The 23,810-nt window shown below is 40.1% G+C and overlaps 3 protein-coding genes across 6 annotated transcripts; all 3 read right to left on the reverse strand.

Annotated features, from left to right (window-relative positions):
- Positions 1–454: 454 nt before the first annotated feature.
- Positions 455–12,244, reverse strand: LOC148347510 (uncharacterized). 4 transcript variants are annotated; one of them, XM_088324223.1, is made up of 7 exons: positions 12,172–12,244; positions 11,672–11,701; positions 11,514–11,597; positions 6,869–7,059; positions 6,741–6,797; positions 2,173–2,256; positions 455–942 (listed from the first exon to the last, which is right to left on the reverse strand). In XM_088324223.1, the coding sequence occupies exons 4-7, from the start codon at positions 6,939–6,941 to the stop codon at positions 527–529; spliced, it is 630 nt and encodes a 209-aa protein (XP_088180349.1). In that variant the 5' UTR covers positions 6,942–7,059; positions 11,514–11,597; positions 11,672–11,701; positions 12,172–12,244; the 3' UTR covers positions 455–526. The 4 variants fall into 4 exon arrangements, with proteins under 4 accessions (XP_088180349.1, XP_088180350.1, XP_088180351.1 ...); XM_088324224.1 differs by lacking the exon at positions 11,672–11,701 and having other exon boundaries at positions 12,172–12,232; XM_088324225.1 differs by lacking the exons at positions 6,741–6,797; positions 6,869–7,059; positions 11,514–11,597; positions 11,672–11,701; positions 12,172–12,244 and adding exons at positions 2,332–2,361; positions 2,825–2,940.
- A 6,114-nt stretch (positions 12,245–18,358) lies between these two features.
- LOC148347511 (uncharacterized) lies at positions 18,359–19,755 on the reverse strand. Its single transcript, XM_088323512.1, has 4 exons — positions 19,667–19,755; positions 19,526–19,579; positions 19,367–19,450; positions 18,359–19,174 (listed from the first exon to the last, which is right to left on the reverse strand). Exons 1-4 carry the CDS (start codon positions 19,719–19,721, stop codon positions 18,399–18,401), a joined length of 969 nt encoding a protein of 322 aa, XP_088179638.1. The 5' UTR covers positions 19,722–19,755; the 3' UTR covers positions 18,359–18,398.
- A 1,741-nt stretch (positions 19,756–21,496) lies between these two features.
- Positions 21,497–22,242, reverse strand: LOC148347512 (uncharacterized). Its single transcript, XM_088323943.1, has 5 exons — positions 22,134–22,242; positions 22,013–22,063; positions 21,867–21,941; positions 21,707–21,796; positions 21,497–21,628 (listed from the first exon to the last, which is right to left on the reverse strand). The coding sequence occupies exons 1-5, from the start codon at positions 22,186–22,188 to the stop codon at positions 21,519–21,521; spliced, it is 381 nt and encodes a 126-aa protein (XP_088180069.1). The 5' UTR covers positions 22,189–22,242; the 3' UTR covers positions 21,497–21,518.
- Between the last annotated feature and the right edge of the window lie 1,568 nt (positions 22,243–23,810).

A 23,810-nucleotide genomic window follows, 5' to 3' on the forward strand; every position in this document is an offset into this window, starting at 1 on the left:
TTGTTCTAGTTTTAATTGTAGGATGAAAACGGTGAAAGTATGGTTTCAAATACAGCCCAAATTCAAACCTTAACCCCCAAAACGATGAAAAGTTCGAGCGCTTACAAGAATTTCACATATTTGCACGCGCAACAAAAGGAGCTGCAAACATTATTTCAGATTGAAAATATCATCAGCAAGTAGAATATTTTGGAAGTTACATAAACCACCTTCAAAACTGATATTTTCAAAAGAGTAACTCGAAATATCAAATGTAATTTGGGGTAAAAATCAAGCATCTTATAATTGTAACCATTTATTTGGGGTAGAAACAGAATGAAACTTAAAATTTTGAACCTTTCAGGGTTAAAAAAAATAATTACCAGTAGCTTGAAAAATAATTTTAGGGTAAGAAAAAAAACCTATACAAACTGTGGGTTAAAAAATAAAATAAAAAGTTGAAATACTTAAAGAATTGTAATAAATGTAATATTTATTTTCTAGACACATATCAAGAAAATTTCATCTGTAAGAAAAGTAATATGAATCAAACATTAACCACAACTTCTCCTTGCAAACCAACATTGACCATTTGGTCACCAAAGTATGTGGCTATATCCGGGCCCGGGATAGGAATCTCGGCGCCTGGTATCGAAATATCATTTCCTGGTATCGGAATTACGTCGCTTTGCTGGTTTTTGCTCGCGTTGAAGCTCTGATTGCAGACAGTCGGTGGTCTCTCAATCACATTGGAGATGTTTTGATGGCCGCTGCTCGAATTGTAGCTCAACCTTTGAGTTCTGGATGCGTTCGGCAGGTTTTGGCTCGGCTCTTGAGCAACAAATATGTTGTTTTGAAAGTTGCTGACGTTGTGGTTGCCCGTAGTCTCAGGGTGGCTGGAGATAACCGTCTGCTGCTGAGAGTCGCTCACATAATGGCTGGCTTGGTCATGTTTCATTTTGCCTGATGCGCAAAAAGCAAATATTTTAATCATGATGACTATTGTAATGTTGAAATATGTTACCGCCTATATCTAGTCATGATTGTAAGCAATATTTTTTTCATTTATAACCTCATTAAGTCATGTTTAGTTGTGTTTTTACAACTCAGTTCAATTTATTTTGTAACCAGAAGTGTCATTGAGCATCATATCTGACCTGCTTGAACCAGTGTAGACAATTGTTATTGTGCAATGGAAATTTCCACCACACTTGTACCTCTAGTTTAGTTTTACTTCAAGCTTTTGGACTGCCGTTAGTCCAAGAATAATCATTGCAGGCAATTTTTCTCTTGTGACTTGAGACTAATGGCCAGAATCTTCTGTAAATTGAATATTCAACCCAATCTAGAACTCCAACTACTTTAATGCCACTTTATGGGTGCGAATGGACCAATTCGGTTTATTTCCCCCACGAGAAGCTCTAATAAACACATGCCACAGTTCTCAAATTTAGTTTTTTTTTCTTGGCACACAAGGATCCAAAACTACAAAAAATACGAATTAATCTGCCAAACCAATCGTTAATAAATGAATCCATAATAGAAAAAGGACTAGATGTTGCCATATTGTGCAGTGCAACTAAGAGTGCTTAAAATTTAATCACAAAAATACTAAGTATGGAGACTCAAAGTGACCAAACAGCAGCATTTCTCTTCCTACTTTGCCTAGCCTTTCAAAAATTTTGGGACTTCCCTTTGCAGAAAGTTGGGTGACAACCATGTCAGCTCTCCTAGAGGGAGCCTCATGTTGTGTAAAGTAAGTATTTCTCAAATCACAAGTATTTTTTTAAGCAAATCAACATTATAGTTTATTTGTTTTACTACTAAGAGGCGTTTAATAAAGTGTGTGTACACTGTACCTTTAAAATTTCATATTAAGGCTTTCCCATATCGCAATTTCTTTGGATTCTGGTTAGTATGTTTAAGGGTTAACTGTGGGTTTGATGTCCCAGATTTGAGTAAACCAGCTACTGGACAAAAACGAGCGAGCAAATTTTCAAATGAAACATTGTTGCTACTCAATAGCACTGCCTTAGTTTACTTATTGGTGCAGTTGACACTAATAGTTTGAACCCAGTTTTCAGAAGATCTGCTCATCGAATCAAACATGGAAAGAAAAAAATACAATTTACAACATTTAGTGACCGATGGCATAGTTACAGGCCGAATGTTTTGGTCAACATCAATATTCACCATTATTTCGTAGCTTCAGCAAAGCATCCAAAGACTTGACAAGATTAAGAGCCCTCCTCAAAGAGTCATGATGGAGGGAAAGACCTAAAATAAAGGAGGGAAAAAAAAGTGTTTTAGAAATTCAAGGACTTGATTTACATACCTTGAGACCAGGCTTACCTTGTTTGGAATCAACAGGAACACATAAGCCTGCAGGGACATTGGTGACAATGGATAATACCCCAAAAAGTTTGAGTAATTTTAATCAAACTAAGTGGTTAAACGGACTAAACCAGGGTTCAGCAACTAAAGATTTCAAAAGATCTTTAACAGATCCCCCTAAAAACATACGTCTGGAGCCTCAAATAATTAAAAAGCCTTGTAAAACCCCTTTGTTGCATTAAAGGAAAAGGTTATTTATGCGCAAAAGTTAATCATCCAATGTTTAATACTTGTTAAGAACACCATCACAATATACATATGGATTTCCCTCCCTCGTCTTGGCCCATATCCAAACATTTCTGAAAACTCTAGGGTGCCACTGGGGCCGCGCGAAAGAGCCATATGCAGCCCTCGAAACAGGTTGCCGACCACAGGAATAAACAGATAACAGACTACAACTGATAATTGACCAACACAGATAACCGACTAAAACGGATAACCTACTACTAACCTGTGTCCATGAATATGACATACACCATTAAGGCTCCGGGCCAAAGAAGTGCCATTGCTTCAGGAACAGATCAGAAGACAAGATGGACGAAATCAGCTTTTATATCAGGTGCAAAGTCAGCACAGCTGCTGGTCATTAGCTTTAATTGGGCTCACTGTATCATACAGTAAATAAAACGAAAATATGTTTCCAATTAACATGGGTTTGAATCTTATTTGTTAATAAAATGTGTATTTTCATAATCTGGGGAAAACTTTCAACAATACTGTTGACACTTCAAAGTGACCATTCGAGCAGAATACTAGGCTTGATGAATGGGAATGTAGTGTATTGGAGCAATTGCTTCACAACCCAAAAATTTTGAACACTATAAAAAATAAAGTATTCAAAAAGTATATTAAGATTAAATTATGCTTAGGATAAATGGTATGATTCTAAAGTTACACTATGTTTTAATGCGATCAATAGTGTATTTTTTATACTAGTCTTGCTTAGTCGGATTTTGGGGTAATCTAGAGTATGAGTATAAAATTTGTCAAATGTGTTTTCACCAATATTACTTAAATTCTGGCAGAAAAAAAAAAAAATAACTACATGTTAAAGCTCCCTCAAAAAAGTCGATTATGTTTGAATGGGATTAATCTACGAAATGTTTCCAATACATTTCAGAGCCTAGGAATAGTACATTGTGAATTGCCTTTTATAGTAGAGTAAAAAAGTCCAAGTCACCATTTGACCTTAGCTAGAGACATGTGAATTAGTCCATGAAGTAGAAATATGAACAATCAAGACATAGTTCTTGGGTTTGGTTTAAAGTTTTATTTTCCAAACAGCAAGGGTTCAACATTAATATGCAGTCGAAGTTATACATTAACCACCATAGCCACATCTTCCATTTGGTCATAAGAGTTAATGAAGTCACCACCAGAGGTAAGAACAGCCTCACTCATGTTGAAGTTCTCTTGGAGGTGGATAACTATCTGCTCACTGGACAAGTTGTAGTGCTGGAGGTCGCTCGTCACGGCGGTGTGGTTGCCAGTCACGTTGGCGCCATAGTCGTGCTGGAGGTGGCCGGTAGTGTGGTTGCCGGTCACATTGGTGCTAAAATCATGCTGGTGGTGGCCAATCACGTTAGAGCCCTTGTGGCCCGAATTATGTGTGGTCACATTAGCGCTCTGGTTGCCAGAAAAATGTGGCCAGATGTATGTCAAATTTAAGCTTTGGTTGCCGAAATCATGCCGTTGGTGGCCCGAATTATGTGGTTTGTGTGTGGTCACATTAGCGCTATGGTTTCCAGAAAAATGTGGCCAGGTGTATGTCACATTTAAGCTTTGGTTGCCAAAATCATGCTGTTGGCCCGAATTATGTGGTTTGTGTGTGGTCACATTAGCGCTATGGTTTCCAGAAAAATGTGGCCAGGTGTATGTCACATTTAAGCTTTGGTTGCCAAAATCATGCTGTTGGTGGCCCGAATTATGTGGTTTGTGTGTGGTCACATTAGCGCTATGGTTGCCGGAAAAATGTGGCCAGGTGTATGTCAAATTTAAGCTTTGGTTGCCAAAATCATGCTGTTTGTGGCCCGAACTATGTGTGGTCACATTAGCACTCTGGTTGCCAGAAAAATGTGGCCAGATGTATGTCAAATTTAAGCTTTGGTTGCCGAAATCATGCTGTTGGTGGCCCGAATTATGTGGTTTGTGTGTGGTCACATTAGCGCTATGGTTTCCAGAAAAATGTGGCCAGGTGTATGTCACATTTAAGCTTTGGTTGCCAAAATCATGCTGTTGGCCCGAATTATGTGGTTTGTGTGTGGTCACATTAGCGCTATGGTTTCCAGAAAAATGTGGCCAGGTGTATGTCACATTTAAGCTTTGGTTGCCAAAATCATGCTGTTGGTGGCCCGAATTATGTGGTTTGTGTGTGGTCACATTAGCGCTATGGTTGCCGGAAAAATGTGGCCAGATGTATGTCAAATTTAAGCTTTGGTTGCCGAAATCATGTTGTTGGTGGCCCGAATTATGTGGTTTGTGTGTGGTCACATTAGCGCTATGGTTGCTGGAAAAATGTGGCCAGGTGTATGTCACATTAGCGCTATGGTTGCCAAAATCATGCTGTTGGTGGCCCGAATTATGTTGTTTGTGTGTGGTCACATTAGCGCTATGGTTGCCAGAAAAATGTGGCCAGGTGTATGTCACATTTAAGCTTTGGTTGCCAAAATCATGCTGTTGGCCCGAATTATGTGGTTTGTGTGTGGTCACATTAGCGCTATGGTTTCCAGAAAAATGTGGCCAGGTGTATGTCACATTTAAGCTTTGGTTGCCAAAATCATGCTGTTGGTGGCCCGAATTATGTGGTTTGTGTGTGGTCACATTAGCGCTATGGTTGCCGGAAAAATGTGGCCAGATGTATGTCAAATTTAAGCTTTGGTTGCCGAAATCATGTTGTTGGTGGCCCGAATTATGTGGTTTGTGTGTGGTCACATTAGCGCTATGGTTGCTGGAAAAATGTGGCCAGGTGTATGTCACATTAGCGCTATGGTTGCCAAAATCATGCTGTTGGTGGCCCGAATTATGTTGTTTGTGTGTGGTCACATTAGCGCTATGGTTGCCAGAAAAATGTGGCCAGGTGTATGTCACATTTAAGCTTTGGTTGCCAAAATCATGCTGTTGGTGGCCCGAATTATGTGGTTTGTGTGTGGTCACATTAGCGCTATGGTTGCCGGAAAAATGTGGCCAGGTGTATGTCAAATTTAAGCTTTGGTTGCCAAAATCATGCTGTTTGTGGCCCGAACTATGTGTGGTCACATTAGCACTCTGGTTGCCAGAAAAATGTGGCCAGATGTATGTCAAATTTAAGCTTTGGTTGCCGAAATCATGCTGTTGGTGGCCCGAATTATGTGGTTTGTGTGTGGTCACATTAGCGCTATGGTTTCCAGAAAAATGTGGCCAGGTGTATGTCACATTTAAGCTTTGGTTGCCAAAATCATGCTGTTGGCCCGAATTATGTGGTTTGTGTGTGGTCACATTAGCGCTATGGTTTCCAGAAAAATGTGGCCAGGTGTATGTCACATTTAAGCTTTGGTTGCCAAAATCATGCTGTTGGTGGCCCGAATTATGTGGTTTGTGTGTGGTCACATTAGCGCTATGGTTGCCGGAAAAATGTGGCCAGATGTATGTCAAATTTAAGCTTTGGTTGCCGAAATCATGTTGTTGGTGGCCCGAATTATGTGGTTTGTGTGTGGTCACATTAGCGCTATGGTTGCTGGAAAAATGTGGCCAGGTGTATGTCACATTAGCGCTATGGTTGCCAAAATCATGCTGTTGGTGGCCCGAATTATGTTGTTTGTGTGTGGTCACATTAGCGCTATGGTTGCCAGAAAAATGTGGCCAGGTGTATGTCACATTTAAGCTTTGGTTGCCAAAATCATGCTGTTGGTGGCCAGAATTATGTGGTTTGTGTGTGGGCACATTAGCGCTATGGTTGCCGGAAAAATGTGGCCAGGTGTATGTCACATTAGCGCTATGGTTGCCAAAATCATGCTGTTGGTGGCCCGAATTATGTGGTTTGTGTGTGGTCACATTAGCGCTATGGTTGCCAGAAAAATGTGGCCAGGTGTATGTCAAATTTAAGCTTTGGTTGCCAAAATCATGCTGTTGACTGGTATTCATGTTTAAGTCTTGCCAATGATGATGACTTGACATGTTTAAATGGGCATTGCTCAACTGTTGTGCACCAGTGTTCCATTGCTCATAGCGGACATTGGAATCCAATCCCTGGCTTTCTTGCTGACCGAGTTGATCATAGCCATTGCTCTCATTGAGGCTCAATTGGTCATTCAGTTTCAAGAAGGTTGCTGTGTTCATAAAAGTAGACAGTTGTAAGAGTTTAATACAATATAATGTTTAGTCATAAATACCTGGCACAGGCCAATCAGTTGGTCCACCTTGTTGAGCACCGGCAGGAAGGCAAAGAACTGCAAGTGGAAATCAAAATTTCAACATTTGAAGCCAGTACATAAATTTAACTTTAGACTTAATAACCAACCTGAGTCCAAGCAGACAGCATACATGACTGTGACCACACTCCACAGAGCAGCCATTGTCACAGTCAAGATCATGACAAATCCCAGACGGCTTAGCCTTATATAGCAGGTGGCATCTGACCACACCTGCTGCCAATTAGCTCTAATTGCAGCAGGTGTGGCTGACCTTGCATCAATGTGACATAGCAACAACCTAAAATATGAATTAAACAATACAACATTTGATTTATGTATGCTTATGTTTCATATTGGATTTTAAAATGTTCAATAGTTTGTTATATTTGGGATATTTCCACATGAGATCCTACTACTGGGTATATATACTAGACATTTTTTCAGGGTATTATTGCAAAGAATACAGTTGCTGGTATCAGATTCAAGTTGTGTCAAAGCTATGGCCCAGGGGCCAATAGCGGACTGTCATTGAGTGATCTTAACTCATCTCATTAGCTGTACCGCATATCCTTATTAGGGTCGCGGGAGGGCTGGAGCTCATCCCAGCAATCATCGGGCAGTGGGCAGGGGACACCCTGAACTGGTTGCCAGCCAATCGCAGGGCACACAGGGACAGACAACTCACTCGCTCAGTCACACCTAGGGACAATTTGGACCGGCCAATTCACCTGAAATGCATGTCTTTGGAATGTGGGAGGAATCCGGAGTGCTCGGAAGAAACCCACGCAAGCACGGGGAGAATATACAAATTCCGCACAGTAAGGCCGGTAGCTGGATTTGAACCCACGCAGGAGGTTCCCACGACCTCAGAACTGTGCCGCACACGCGCTAACCACTGCACCGCCGTGCTGCCTATATATATATATATATATATATATATATATATAGTACTCAGAGAGCGGCAAGGCGGCTGAGTGGTCAGCGCGTCTGGGGCACAGTGTGGAGTTTTCATGTTCTCCCCGTGCTTGCGTGGGTTTCCCCCAGGCACGCCGGTTTCCTCCCACATTCCAAAACCATACATTTCAGGTTAATTGGCCGGTCCAAATTGTCCCTAGGTGTGAATGAGCAAGCGTCTATGTGTGCCCTGTGACTGGCTGTCAACCAGTTAATGGTGTCCCCTACCCACTGCCCTGGACAGCTGGGATGGGATCCAGCCCCCCCGCAACCCTACTGAGAATAAGTGGTGCAGATGATGGATAGATGTAAACAGAAAATTATTTTCACCCCATTATTTTAATGCATGTATCAAGCATGTACATTATTCCAGCCACATGATAGCATAATTGAGGTAATGTTTGATCTTGTAGCCTTGGCTTCATAGGGTTTCTTTTTGCTATCACTGTTTTTTTTCCATTAAAATCAGAATATATCATAAAAATGGCATTTGCCACTAAGTGTTTCAATAGTGTCTTTTTTTTAGCAAGGTAAACTAAAGAAAATGTGTTCAAATTATGGCCAGTGGTCCATTCATGATTATGATGGCCCAAACAAAAAAATTAAAAACCACAAAGCAGCTTTATGAAATATTTACAGATGCACATGAACTTCGGGATTCCAAAAAGTATGCAAGATCAGGACTAACCTGATCAAAAACAATTTTTTTTTGCTTATTATCTCATTTGGGGAAAATGTGTTCTAATTTGTCTGCAGCAAAAAGGAGCAACCTATATTTTCCATAGTATACATCAATATTTTCCTAAAAGTGTTTCATTCAAGGATCATCTTTTTCCTAAAGGTAGCATTACACCATTGTAGCAAATGTACTTGAGTTAAGTTATTGTAAAAACAGTTTAGTATAATACAGTAAGACCTCGCTACTTCACAGTTCCACGTTAGCGGGTCTAAAAACACAAAAACAAAAAATTAAAAAATTTAAAAAGCACTTTTGAAGAGGCGTTGATACTTCGCGAATTTTAACTTTTCGCGGTTTGTTTTAGTCCCCATTTATAGAGTCAAAAATAAAAATTTAGCATTTTTGATTTCCACTGTTTGCGGGTGGTTTTGGTCCCCATTAATTGCGATAACCGAGGGATTAGTGTATAACAGTCTTTGCTTCTCAAATAAGCAATATTTGCCCACTCTGAGCAAAATCATTCTAAATTGGTCTGATAGACACTCAACTACTACGAGTTCCATTTACAGGTTTAGTAAATTATACATGAAAAAGGTCTGGGTGCATTCAAGACCAACCATTGAGTAATTTATTTTACCAATTAAAAGGCAAATTATAATATATTATATTATGTAAATAGAACATTTAACCCAATCTAGAACTCCAACTTCTTTAGAGGCTACTTTGTGGTTTCGAATGGGCCAATTCGGTTTATTTCCCCCACGAGAATCTCTAATAAACACATGCCACTGTTCTCAAATTTAGTTTTTTTGCCACACAAAGATCTAAAACTACAAAAAGACGAATTAAGTCAGGTCAAATTTATTTATATAGCCCCTAATCACAAAAATGTCTCAAAGGACTGCACAGGATTACAGTTACAAAATTACACAATTACCTGATCTTAAACCAGCATGCGGGCAAGGAAAAACTCAAAAACCTCAGTGTGAGGAGAAAAGAGAAACTTTGAGAAAGGATCTCACATGTGGTAATCCCCCTTCCAGGATTGACCAGGGTGAATTACAATTAGCATTACTGTACACATAATAGTAAACATTAGGTAAGATGTTGAAAATGTCCGGAAAGTGCATGACATCAACGACGCCCCCAGCCTGCAAACCAGTCCAGAAAGTCTATGACGGCCACGACGCTGCCTCCCGTCTCTGCCAGCTGGTAAATGCAGGGGTTGACATGCTGCAGGTCAGACGGACAAAACAGAATATGAGGTGGGCATCAATCATATGCTTTGGAATAGTAGTGTGTCTTAAGCCTCGATTTAAAAACTTCCATTGAGGTTGCAGATCTTATCTCCAGAGGCAGGGCGTTCCATAACACCGGGGCCCGGATGGAGAACGCTCTCGAGCCCGCAGACTTCTTGGCTCACGGAGTCACGAGTAGACCGGCATTTTCCGAGCGCAGACTCCGTGCAGGAACATAGGGGGAAATCAAATCGGAGAGATAAGAGGGTGCAAGCCCATGCAAACATTTATATGTTAATAAGAGAACCTTAAAGTCACATCTTAAGTGGACTGGGAGCCAGTGCAAGTTGGCCAATATAGGAATATGCTCAAACTTTTTGGTCCTAGTCAAAAGTCTAGCTGCCGCATTCTGAACCAGCTGCAAACTTTTAATGCTAGACATCGGGAGACCAGAAAGCAATACATTACAGTAATCAAGCCGAGAAGTAATAAACGCATGAATTAAAATCTCTGCATCTGATTGGGACAGCATCGAACGAATCTTCGCAATATTACGGAGGTGGTAGAAAGCTATTCTAGTAATATTTTTCACGTGTAACTGAAACGACAGATTAGGATCAAATATAACACCTAGATTTTTGACCGAGTCACTATGGGTGATATTACATTTGTCTAGGTTCAGGGTAGTGTTTGAAAACAACTGACGACAGTGAGCTGGACCAATAATCAACATTTCATTTTTTTCTGGGTTAAGGCGTAAAAAATTATTTGACATCCATCTTTGAATCTCAGTAAGGCAAGCCTCCAGATTTCTAAAACTTAAATGTCCAGTTTTTTCCAGTGGCACATACAGTTGAGTGTCATCTGCATAGCAATGGAAGCTAATATTATACTTGCGGATAATGTCACCAAGCGGGATCATATAAATACTAAAAAGAAGGGGGCCAAGTACAGAGCCTTGAGGAACACCACAAGGGACATTAGATTGTTTAGAGGTCAGATTGCCATAGTTAACACATTGCATCCTGTCTGACAGGTAGGACTTAAACCACGAGAGTACAGTTCCTGAGATACCAATGCGTTCTAGACGAACCAATAATATGTTGTGGTCGACCGTATCAAAAGCAGCGCTGAGATCCAGCAGCAGAATTACCGGTAATCTGCCAAACCAATCGTCAATAAATGAATCCATAATATAAAAAGGACTAGATGTTGCTATATTGTGTAGTGCAACTAAGAGTGCTTAAAAATAATCACAAAAATACAAACTATGGAGACTCAAAGTGACCAAACAGCAGCATTTCTCTTCCTACTTTGCCTAGTCTTGCAAAAATTTTGGGACTTTCCTTTGCAGAAAGTTGGGTGACAACCATGTCAGCTCTCCTAGAGGGAGCCTCATGTTGTGTAAAGTAAGTATTTCTCAAATTACAAGTATTTTTTTAAGCACATTAACATTATAGATTATTTGTTTTACTACTAAGAGGCGTTTAATACAGTGTGTGTACACTGTACCTTTAAAATTTCATATTAAGGCTTTCCCATATCTCAATTTCTTTGGAATCTAGTTAGTATGTTTAAGGGTTAACTCTGGGTTTGATGTCCTAGATCTGAGTAAACCAGCTACTGGACAAAAACGAGCGAGCACATTTTCAAATGAAACATTGTTGCTACTCTAAAGCACTGCCTTAGTTCACTTATTGGTGCAGTTGACACTCATTTAATACTTTGAAACCAGTTTTCAGAAGATCTGCTCATCGATCCCGGCCTTAATATAGCTAACCTACCGTTGCTACATGGAAAAAGAAAAAAATACCATTTACAACATTTAGTGATCAATGGCATAGTTACAGGCGGAATGTTTTGGTCAACATCAATATTCACCATTATTTCGTAGCTTCAGCATAGCATCCAAAGACTTGACAAGATTAAGAGCCCTCCTCAAAGAGTCATGATGGAAGGAAAGACCTAAAATTAAGGTGGGGGGGGGAGTGTTTTCGAAATTCAAGGACTTGATTTACATACCTTGAGACCAGTCTTACCTTGTTTGGAATCAACAGGAACACATAAGCCTGCAGGGACATTGGTGACAATGGATAATACCCCAAAAGGTTTGAGTAATTCTAATCAAACTAAGTGGTTAAACGGACTAAACCAGGGTTCAGCAACTAAAGATTACAATAGATCTTTAACAGATCCCCCTAAAAAAAATATGTCTCGAGCCTCAAATAATGAAAAAGCCTTGTAAATACCCATTGTTGCATTAAAGGAAAAGGTTATTTATGCGCAAAAGTTAATCATTCAATGTTTAATACTTATTGTAAAGAACACCATCACAATATATATGGATTTCCCTCCCTCGTCTTGGCCCATATTCAAACATTTCTGAAAACTCTAGGGTGCCACTGGGGCAGCGCGAAAGAGCCATATGCAGCCCTCGAGACACAGGTTGCCCACCACAGGAATAAACAGATAACAGACTACAATTCATAATTGACCAACACAGATAACCGACTAAAATGGATAACCTACTACTACTAACCTGTGTCCATGAATATGACATACACCATTAAGGCTCCGGGCCAAAGAAGTGCCATTGCTTCAGGAACAGATCAGAAGACAAGATGGACGAAATCAGCTTTTATATCAGGTGCAAAGTCAGCGCAGCTGATAGTCATTAGCTTTAATTAGAATCACTGCAGCATACAGTAAATACAAGAAAATATGTTTAATTAACCTGGGTTTGAATCCTGTTACTGAAAACGTGTATTTTCATAATTTGGGGAAAACTACTTTTAATAGCTGTTAACACTTCTAGCAGAATACTTATTTGTTGAATGGGAATTTAGTGTATTGGAGTAATTGTTTCTTTGCCAGTGTTGCTTCACAACCAAGTGGCAATAATTCTCAAATTTTGAACATAAGCATGAAGTTAAAGTATTCAAAAAGTAAAGGATTTGCTTAGGATAAACTATAATTTAAGTTATGATTGCCTTTGTTACAAATATTTTAATGGGATAATGCGGTCCATTTTTTTTTTATACGAGTCTTGGTTTTTGGGGTAGGATGTGTAAAATTACTCAAAGGTTATAATTTTCCCCGATTCAACTTAAATACTGGCAGAAAATTTAATTTCATACACGTTAAAGCTACCTCAAATTTTATCATGTTTGAATGTTTAATCTATAAATTTTATTTCCAATATATTTAAGAGCTTAGGAATTTTAAATAGTGTATTGGCTTTTATAGTCAAGTAAAACAAATCCAAGTCACCATTTGACCTTAAATAAATCGACATTTGAATTAGTCCAAGTAGCAGAAATATAAACAATCAAGACAGTTCTTGGGTTTGGTTTAAAGTTTTATTTTCCAAACAGCAAGGGTTCAACATTAATATACAGTCGAAGTTAGACATTAACCACCATAGCCACATCTTCCATTTGGTCATAAGAGTTAATGAAGTCACCACCAGATGTAAGAACTGCCTCACTCATGTTGAAGTTCTCTTGGAGGTGGATAACTATCTGCTCACTGGACAAGTTGTAGTGCTGGAGGTCGCTCGTCACGGCGGTGTGGTTGCCGGTCACGTTGGTGCCATAGTCGTGCTGGAGGTGGCCGGTAGTGTGGTTGCCGGTCACATTGGCGCCATGATCGTGCTGGAGGTTGCTAGTGGCGTTTCCACTCACATTGGTGCCATAATCTTGCTGGAGGTAGCCATTGGCATTGCTGGTCACATTGGTGCTAAAATCATGCTGGTGGTGGCCAATCACATTAGAGCCCTTGTGGCCCGAATTATGTGTGGTCACATTAGCGCTCTGGTTGCCAGAAAAATGTGGCCAGATGTATGTCACATTTAAGCTTTGGTTGCCGAAATCATGCTGTTGGTGGCCAGAATTATGTGGTTTGTGTGTGGTCACATTAGCGCTATGGTTGCCGGAAAAATGTGGCCAGGTGTATGTCAAATTTAAGCTTTGGTTGCCAAAATCATGCTGTTGGTGGCCCGAATTATGTTGTTTGTGTGTGGTCACATTAGCGCTATGGTTGCCAGAAAAATGTGGCCAGGTGTATGTCACATTTAAGCTTTGGTTGCCAAAATCATGCTGTTGGTGGCCCGAATTATGTGGTTTGTGTGTGGTCACACTAGCGCTATGGTTGCCGGAAAAATGTGGCCAGATGTATGTCAAATTTAAGCTTTGGTTGCCAAAATCATGCTGTTTGTGGCCCGAACTATGTGTGGTCGCATTAGCGCTCTGGTTGCCGGAAAAATGTGGCCAGGTGTATGTCAAATTTAAGCTTTGGTTGCCAAAATCATGCTGTTGGTGGCCCGAATTATGTTGTTTGTGTGTGGTCACATTAGCGCTATGGTTGCCAGAAAAATGTGGCCAGATGTATGTCACATTTAAGCTTTGGTTGCCGAAATCATGCTGTTGGTGGCCAGAATTATGTGGTTTGTGTGTGGTCACATTAGCGCTATGGTTGCCGGAAAAATGTGGCCAGGTGTATGTCAAATTTAAGCTTTGGTTGCCAAAATCATGCTGTTGGTGGCCCGAATTATGTTGTTTGTGTGTGGTCACATTAGCGCTATGGTTGCCAGAAAAATGTGGCCAGGTGTATGTCACATTTAAGCTTTGGTTGCCAAAATCATGCTGTTGGTGGCCCGAATTATGTGGTTTGTGTGTGGTCACACTAGCGCTATGGTTGCCGGAAAAATGTGGCCAGATGTATGTCAAATTTAAGCTTTGGTTGCCAAAATCATGCTGTTTGTGGCCCGAACTATGTGTGGTCGCATTAGCGCTCTGGTTGCCGGAAAAATGTGGCCAGGTGTATGTCAAATTTAAGCTTTGGTTGCCAAAATCATGCTGTTGGTGGCCCGAATTATGTGGTTTGTGTGTGGTCACATTAGCGCTATGGTTGCCGGAAAAATGTGGCCAGATGTATGTCAAATTTAAGCTTTGGTTGCCGAAATCATGCTGTTGGTGGCCCGAACTATGTGGTTTGTGTGTGGTCACATTAGCGCTATGGTTGCCGGAAAAATGTGGCCAGGTGTATGTCACATTAGCGCTATGGTTGCCAAAATCATGCTGTTGGTGGCCCGAATTATGTGGTTTGTGTGTGGTCACATTAGCGCTATGGTTGCCAGAAAAATGTGGCCAGGTGTATGTCACATTTAAGCTTTGGTTGCCAAAATCATGCTGTTGGTGGCCCGAATTATGTGGTTTGTGTGTGGGCACATTAGTGCTCTGGTTGCCGGAAAAATGTGGCCAGATGTATGTCAAATTTAAGCTTTGGTTGCCGAAATCATGCTGTTGGTGGCCCGAATTATGTGGTTTGTGTGTGGTCACATTAGCGCTATGGTTGCCGGAAAAATGTGGCCAGATGTATGTCAAATTTAAGCTTTGGTTGCCGAAATCATGCTGTTGGTGGCCCGAATTATGTGGTTTGTGTGTGGTCACATTAGCGCTATGGTTGCCAGAAAAATGTGGCCAGGTGTATGTCACATTTAAGCTTTGGTTGCCAAAATCATGCTGTTGGTGGCCCGAATTATGTGGTTTGTGTGTGGGCACATTAGTGCTCTGGTTGCCGGAAAAATGTGGCCAGATGTATGTCAAATTTAAGCTTTGGTTGCCGAAATCATGCTGTTGGTGGCCCGAATTATGTGGTTTGTGTGTGGTCACATTAGCGCTATGGTTGCCGGAAAAATGTGGCCAGATGTATGTCAAATTTAAGCTTTGGTTGCCGAAATCATGCTGTTGGTGGCCCGAATTATGTGGTTTGTGTGTGGTCACATTAGCGCTCTGGTTGCCGGAAAAATGTGGCCAGGTGTATGTCAAATTTAAGCTTTGGTTGCCAAAATCATGCTGTTGACTGGTATTCATGTTTAAGTCTTGCCAATGATGATGACTCGACATGTTTAAATGGGCATTGCTCAACTGTTGTGCACCAGTGTTCCATTGCTCATAGCGGACATTGGAATCCAATCCCTGGCTTTCTTGCTGACTGAGTTGATCATAGACATTGCTCTCGTTGAGGCTCAATCGGTCATTCAGTTTCAATAAGGTTGCTGTGTTCACAAAAGTAGACACAGCTGTAATAGAGTTTTATACATTAATAGTTGTTTAATCATAAATACCTGGCACAGGCCAATCAGTTGGTCCACCTTGTTGAGCACCGGCAGGAAGGCAAAGAACTGCAAGTGGAAATCAAAATTTCAACATTTGAAGTCAGTACATAAACTTAACTTAAGACTTAATAACCAACCTGAGTCCAAGCAGACAGCATACACGACTGTGACCACACTCCACAGAGCAGCCATTGTCACAGTCAAGATCATGACAAATCCCAGACGGCTTAGCCTTATATAGCAGGTGGCATCTGACCACACCTGCTGCCAATTAGCTCTAATTGCAGCAGGTGTGGCTGACCTTGCATCAATGTGACATAGCAACAACCTAAAATATGAATTAAAACAATACAACATTTGATTTATGTATGCTTATGTTTTATATTGGATTTAAAAATGTTCAATAGTTTGTTATATTTGGGATATTTCCACATGAGACCCTATTCCTGGGTAGATATACCAGACATTTTTTCAGGGTATTATTGCAAAGAATACAGTTGCTGGTATCAGATTCAAGTAGTGTCAAAGCTATGGCCCAGGGGCCAATAGCGGACTGTCATTGAGTGATCTCATCTCATCTCATTAGCTGTACCGCATATCCTTATTAGGGTCGCGGGAGGGCTGGAGCCCATCCCAGCCGTCTCCGGGCAGTGGGCAGGGGACACCCTGAACTGGTTGCCAGCCAATCGCAGGGCACACGGGGACAGACAACTCGCTCGTTCATTCACACCTAGGGACAATTTGGACCGGCCAATTCACCTGAAATGCATGTCTTTGGAGTGTGGGAGGAAACCGGAGTGCCCGGAGGAAACCCACGCAAGCACGGGGAGACCATACAAACTCCGCACAGTAAGGCCAGTAGCAGGAGGTTCCCACGACCTCAGAACTGTGCCGCACATGCGCTAACCACTGCCCCGCCGTGCTGCCGTCATTGAGTGATGTCTTCCTCATTTTAATCCCTGAAGCGGTTCATGAACTGCGAGTTGCGCGTGTGTTGATGATTCAAGTGGTGACGTTTGAAGCCCTGCAAAGCTGGTGTACCATGTGATTGATTGAGAACATGATTCACTAGGTTTGAGTGTAGTTCAAAATAAAAGTAGCAAAGAAACGCAATGGATTCCCCTGAACTTTGCCTGAGTCAAAAAACTTTGGAAAAAATGTCTGACGTTGAAAGAGTTGAGAATAAAAATGAATACTTTATTTTATATGTTTTCACTTGTTGCATATTCCAAAATTTAGACAAAGTAACACTGATCAATAAATGTTAAAACACTCTTCACATACTATATATGTATATATATATATATATATATATTGTACTCAGAGAGCGGCAAGGCGGCTGAGTGGTTAGCGCGTCCGCGGCACAGTGTGGAGTTTTCATGTTCTCCCCGTGCTTCCGTGGGTTTCGTCCAGCACTATAATTTCCCCCCACATTCCAAAAACATTTCAGGTTAATTGGCCGGTCCAAATTGTCCCTAGGTGTGAATGAGCGAGCATCTATGTGTCCCCTGCGACTGGCTGACAACCAGTTAATGGTGTCCCCTACCCACTGCCTGGGACAGCTGGGATGGGATCCAGCACCCCTGCAACCCTACTGTGGATAAGCGGTGGAGATAATGGATGGATGGATATAAACAGAAAATGAATTCCACCCAATTACTTTATTGCATGTTTCAAACATGGTGTACATTATTCCAGCCACATAGCATAATTGAGGAAAGGTTTTATCTTGTAGCCTTGGCTTTACTGATTTATAGGGTTTCATTTTTCTATCACTACCACCATCTTTTTGAAATTCGAGTATATCATAAAAAAATATATTTGCCACTAAGTGTTGTTTCAATAGTGTGTCATTTTTAGCAAGGTAAACTAGATAAGAAAAAACTATGGCCATTGGTCCATTTATGATTATGAAGTTCCAAAACAAAAATCAAAAACCACTGAGCAGCTTTATGAAATACTTAAGGATGCATGTGAAATTCTGGATTCAAAAAAATATGCAAGATACATAACCTGATTATTTTGCTTAATCCATTTGTGATGTCTTCCGAATTTTGCCGTCTGCAGCAAAAAGGAGTAACCTATATTTTCATAGTATACATCAATATTTTCCTAAAAGTGTATCACTCAAGGATCATCTTTTTCCTAAAGGTAGCATTACGCCATTGTAGCAATTGTACTTGTTATTGTAAAAATAGTTTAGTATAAAATAGTGAGATCTTGCTACTTCATGGTTCCATATTCGCGGGTCTAAGACAAAATTTTAAAAGCTTTTTTGAAGGGGCGTCGATACTTTGCGAATGATTTTGGTCCCCATTAACTGCGATTACTGTATAACGGTCTTTGCTTCTCAAAAAAAGCAATATTTGCCCACTCTAAGCAAAATCATCCAAAATGGTCTGATAGACTTTCAACTACGAGTTCTATTTACAGGTTAAGTAAATTATACATGAAAAAGGTCAGGGTGCATTAAAGACTAAACATTGAGTAATTGATTTTACCAATTAAAAGGCAAATTATACTTCCAAACTGTCCAATAGTTTTTACATCAATACTGTTTCAACATTCATGAACGTGGCCATTTGATGTTAAAAAAAAAACACGATAGTCAATTTTTCAGTCATTTTATTGATCAATAAATTTTCCATTCAAACATTTACAACATACACATCATCCGGCAAGACAGCATCCGACATTTGTTCATCCTGGTGACCACCACTGGTAGGAATAACCTCACTCAGGTGACCCGTCATGTTACCGCCAATGTGTGTGATGTTGAGGAGGGTGTGGCTATCATAGTCAAAGCTTAGGCCACTCATGTCGTCATCATTTCTGCTCACATTAACCATCTCTTGAGGGCCAGCGTAGACGTTCTGGTGGTCCCCACCAGTCACATTGGTGTTCTGGTGATCCAAAGTCGCATTGGCGGTCTGCTTGGTGCTTACATAGTCATGTTGATGGTCCGCAGTGGTGTTGACACTCTGAAGGTCAGTTGCGTTGGAATTTTGTTCTTGAGTGGCATTAGTACTCACATAGTCATGCTGTTCCTCAGTGGTGTTGGCACTCTGGTGGTCCCCAGTTGCATTGGCGCTCTGCTCATAAGTAGTTGCGTAATCATGCAGGTAGTCTCCAGTGGCATTATAACTCTGGTGGTCCCTAGTTGCATTGGCACCCTGTTCTCTAGTGTTGGTACTGGCATAGTCATGCAGTTCCTCAGTGGTGTTAGCACTATGATGGTCCCAAGTCGCATTGGCGCCCTGCTCTTCGGTTCTTGCGTAGTCATGCTGATGGTCCCAAGTTGCATTGGCGCTATGCTGGCCAGTTCTTGCATAATTCTGCTCGTGAGTGGAATTGGCACGCTGATGGTCTACTTCTGTGTTATTCTGGCTGTTGAGGTTATCCATGTGCATTTCATGCGTGTAATCTAAGAAGAAAACACATTTCAAATTAGGTACTAAATTTTAGTTGGAAAAATAACCATTGCTTAAAGTAACATGCATTAATCCATTCATTTTTAATTTGATCTGGAAAAGTTTAAGCAATTAAAAATGTATCAGACTTGCCTTATTCACAAACCAAGAAACAGAACACTGATTAAGACCGTTCTACTTCTCACCTCTGTTATGCGCTTTCAATACTGAATTTAAAGCTTGTAGAAGGCCAAACACACTCTCAAGATCGTGGTCTTTTGGAAAGCCACCTGTGAAAGATGAAGTCTTAGTATACCAGAAAATAATACAATTAAGACATTGTCAGAATCAATAAGCATGTATACTTAAGTCTACTCTTTGAGGCCCATCGTGATGGTGGCCAGGAGGTACGCAAACTCCTGCAGATACATAATGACATTTGATGAATTTAAGAAACACATAACTTTAACAAATTTGACTTTCAAATACTATAACACAATCATCACCTGACTTCAATAATGCACCATGAAGCAACAATACAAGAATCAGACCAGCAGCCATGACGCCAGGGTAGAATTGTGGTGTCCAGGTAACTCTCACCTTTTATAGCAGCTGGCAAATGAACACAACGGCTGCTGATTGGCTCTAATTAGCGCCAGGTGTGCGATTGACGCAAAAAAAAAAAAAAAACTACAGTCACACTAGCAATTTGAAGTTTTCAATCGCATTTTTACCCACATTTTGATTTCGTGTTTCATTTACGTGCAAAATGTAGTAATTACAGTAAATTGACTATATTATATCTCCATATCTATATATAACTTTATTTCTCTGTATAAAATGTATAAAGGTTCCGGTAATGCAGGAATACAATTCCTACAGGGCCAGTTTTTGGAATTATAAACGTCAAAGTAAATATAAATTCAATTCAATTCACCTTTACTTGAATAGCCCTTTATCACATGTCTCAAATGACTGCAGACCACAATTTACGTAAATATGAAAATTATAAACTGAGACAACATATTCTATAGTGAATGGATCAAAAATTTGTAATATGTGCAACCCTGCCCACCGCCCGAAGATAGCTGGGTTGGGCTCCAGCACACCCGGGACCCTACTGAGGATAAGCGGTGCAGATGATGGATGTTTTAATGTAATCATCACACATACAACACATTTAATATTCCTTTTTTTCATCAAACACTCCAACTTCAGACTAATCCTCACCATTAGATTCAACAGGTTCCTTGAAGACCTAGACTAGTGTATAATATTTGACCACTAGCTAGCATTGTGCGAACGAAAACCAGTGCCAAGGGCACAGCGTACCAGCAAGGTGCCACTCAAATATGGCAACTTCGATGTAGGGATTCAAGCATGTTAAAGGGGTACTACTTTTGTTTTCTAAAAAAAATGAACAGGGATATGATGGGTGAGGTATTTTTGCCTACTATTTTAATCAATTGTAAAACGATAGTGGGATGTTTGGACGCGTTCTAAGGGATGGGCAGGGCACCTGTATGATGCGGCAGGGGTGAACCAGTGAAAGCTGTTGAACAAGTGTGTTGTGTCACCCTGACCAGAGTGACATGGCCGCTTTCTGGTATCCCGTTTCATCTGGAGGGACGAAAGCATGACTAACTTAGGTGCCGCAGTGCCTAACTTGTTTGGGCAATTGGGTTAGCCATGGTCCAATTTTTTTGTGTGCGTGTGTTTTGCCATTTTTTTCCCTTTTTCTTTGTGTTTGTCTTGCTGTCAGTCACCACTCTAGAGGGATATGACCAAGGTAGATAGATTTATCAATATTTTATATGAACATTCAAAGTACTTCTAAGTATTAATACTCCTCTAATTTTGCTTCCAGTAAGCTGTTAATTTAATAAAATCATGTTTACACACAATTGCATGTTTTCTTGCCTATAACGAATAATTTCCAATATTAATTCAATAAATTTGTAATAAGTTTGACTCTCCATTATATATTTTTGTAAGCTATGTTTCCCCTATCATTTTGGGATTCATCTAATATTAGTACATTTTATTTTTCCACATCACTAACCTATAAATGTAGTTGTCAGACTTAAGTACATTTTATTTTACCAACTGATGCAGCCTCCATTTAGGATACTATTGATTTAAGGTTTTCAACCCATCCCACTTCTGAAACTTGCATGGATAATAAAATTATTTCATGCCCAAAAGTAGGCACTGTAGAGCAACAAAGAACTTTTTCCATCTTCAATCTACCATTTAGAAAACATTTCCTGTATACATCCTCAAATCTAGGCATATAGGGTTACTGTTTGACACAAGAAAAAAAAAAAAAAAAGATATTTCTTAATCAATGAGGTTTATTTAGAAAGATGCATAGTCCCGGCTCATGGTGTGGTTGGCGGCGTGGTCCCGGCTCATGGTGTGGTTGGCGGCGTGATCCAGGCTCATGGTGTGGTTGGCGGCGTGATCCAGGCTCATGGTGTGGTCCAGGCTCATGGTGTGGTTGGCGGCGTGGTCCAGGCTCATGGTGTGGTTGGCGGCGTGGTCCTGGCTCATGGTGTGGTTGGCGGCGTGGGCCTCTCTCATACCCAATACAGCATCAAGCGCAACCTCCAACTCAGTTGCCAACAGGTCTGGATCTAAAAACAGCAAAAGGGGACGTTATAGAAAAATATTTGCCAACAAAACACTTTACATTGTTGCGTTTACCTTCTTGCGCCATCTCAGCATCCAAAGAACGGAGTAGTTCATAAACCCACTTCAGTGAAGAATCAGAAGACATATCTTTTGTATAGAAATTCAATATTAAGAGATCCAAAACACTCCATAGTCCATGTTACTTTCACCTACCTTACCTTTTCTAAGCCCATTATCCAACTCGCCCGGTAAAGATACAAAGGGATACCCTGTAAAAACAAATTTCTACCATTACAAAGACAAAAGACTCACATCGTAAAATAATCAAGCATCCCTCACCCATAACAGTCAATATTGTCTGAGCCAGGACAACAAGGAGTAAAACGGGAGCCATGGTTTCAGCAACAGTTGATGATGGCCAAGTCACAGGAGCTTTTAAAGTAGAGACAGGTGTTCACACCTGCTGCTAATTGAATCCAATTACTATCACAGGACACACCTCTGCAATTAGCTCCGCCCCTTTTTTGCAGGGGGAAAAAAAGTGAAACTAAATTGATTTGGATTTAAATTGATATTAAGAACTTTTGGGTAATTTTTATGTGTGTCTCTCATTTCCATCAGAATATCTAATTTCACGTTAACACCAGAATACCGTTGTTTCATGTACAATTTTGAACTATTATTTTGGATATATTTACTGATAGTACTTTAAAATGAAGTAGGGATGACAATCCTACGTATGAAGTTTCATTTTGAAATAACAGTTTGAATACATTTCTTTGGAGTTATATCCACAATTGACTTCCTTATATCTTGTTGTGTTTGTCGAGGCTGCAAACGCGACTACAGGGTTGGGTAGGGTTACTTTAACTGGATTACTTTCAATTAATTTTGGATTACTCCAATACCAAATATGCTAATAAAAAACAAAATAAACTAAATATGAAGAAAATGATGACTCACAACACGTGGTAAGCTTTCTCTCCTGGCTTTGATCTCCAGCAAAACTAACATAAAATGTGACAGAAACAAAATGAAAATAAATCCAAACAGCTTGCCAACATCATTTTTGCCGTTCCATGTATTCCGTGACTCCCCAAGCCTGCACAAAATGTTGTCATTTTATTCATATTTAGTTTATTTTGTCTTTTATTAGCATACTTGGTATTTGAGTAATCCAAAAGTAATTGAAAGTAATCCAGTTAAAGTAACCCTACCCAACCCTGCGCGACTAACGCAAACCAAGATAAGTTACCGGAAGTCAAAAACATCAATCGGGAGACTGCAGAAGTAAAAGCAGGAGTAAAAGCGGAAGTAGCGTTCGGCATTCGCTAAAAATGTCTATAATTTAACTGGGCCTTTTTTAAAAGTCTTTCTTATGTGAAAATAATCTTGACAATAAAATCGGTTCTTATCTTTATACAATGGATATTTTCTTATTCAGAATTTGCTCAACATCCCAAACGTAAAATAAATATGATATGAACTTCATGTTGCGACACGTAGTGTCCGGTGGTGGTCAATGCGATTATTTGATCTCATAAATTTGTAAAAAATCCATATTCTCTTTTTATACATACCAGCATGAATAGGTGTTACATGTTTTGTGTTTCATTTACACGATTTTATGACCTTGTTAAAATGTACATGCTTAAATAAGGCCACTAAAGGACGCTATTGTTTCATAAATTGAAATACCTTCAAAGCTGACGTTATGCTTTGAATATTGTGGAAAATATACGATATATTTTTATAATTATACCACCGATATGTGATAAATTGAAGGATACTCCGTTATATGAAAATAAATCCCTTTCTGTATCATGCGTTTACTGTACATTTTTGAGACTTTTCCACTTATATAAAATATCGTATGACGTAAGCGGAAGTAAGCGAACAGCCTTTACTTGCTTTAGCTAACGGAAAATGCCTTACAGTGTGTGGTTAGATTAAATCATACGTTTGTTATCCGGTAAAGTATTTTAAAATCTACTTCAAATTAATTTGTGGCCTGAT

Source organism: Urocampus carinirostris, chromosome 19, assembly GCF_059441175.1.
Source record: "Urocampus carinirostris isolate Australia breed hairy pipefish chromosome 19, RoL_Ucar_1.0, whole genome shotgun sequence".
Classification (NCBI taxonomy): domain Eukaryota; kingdom Metazoa; phylum Chordata; class Actinopteri; order Syngnathiformes; family Syngnathidae; genus Urocampus; species Urocampus carinirostris.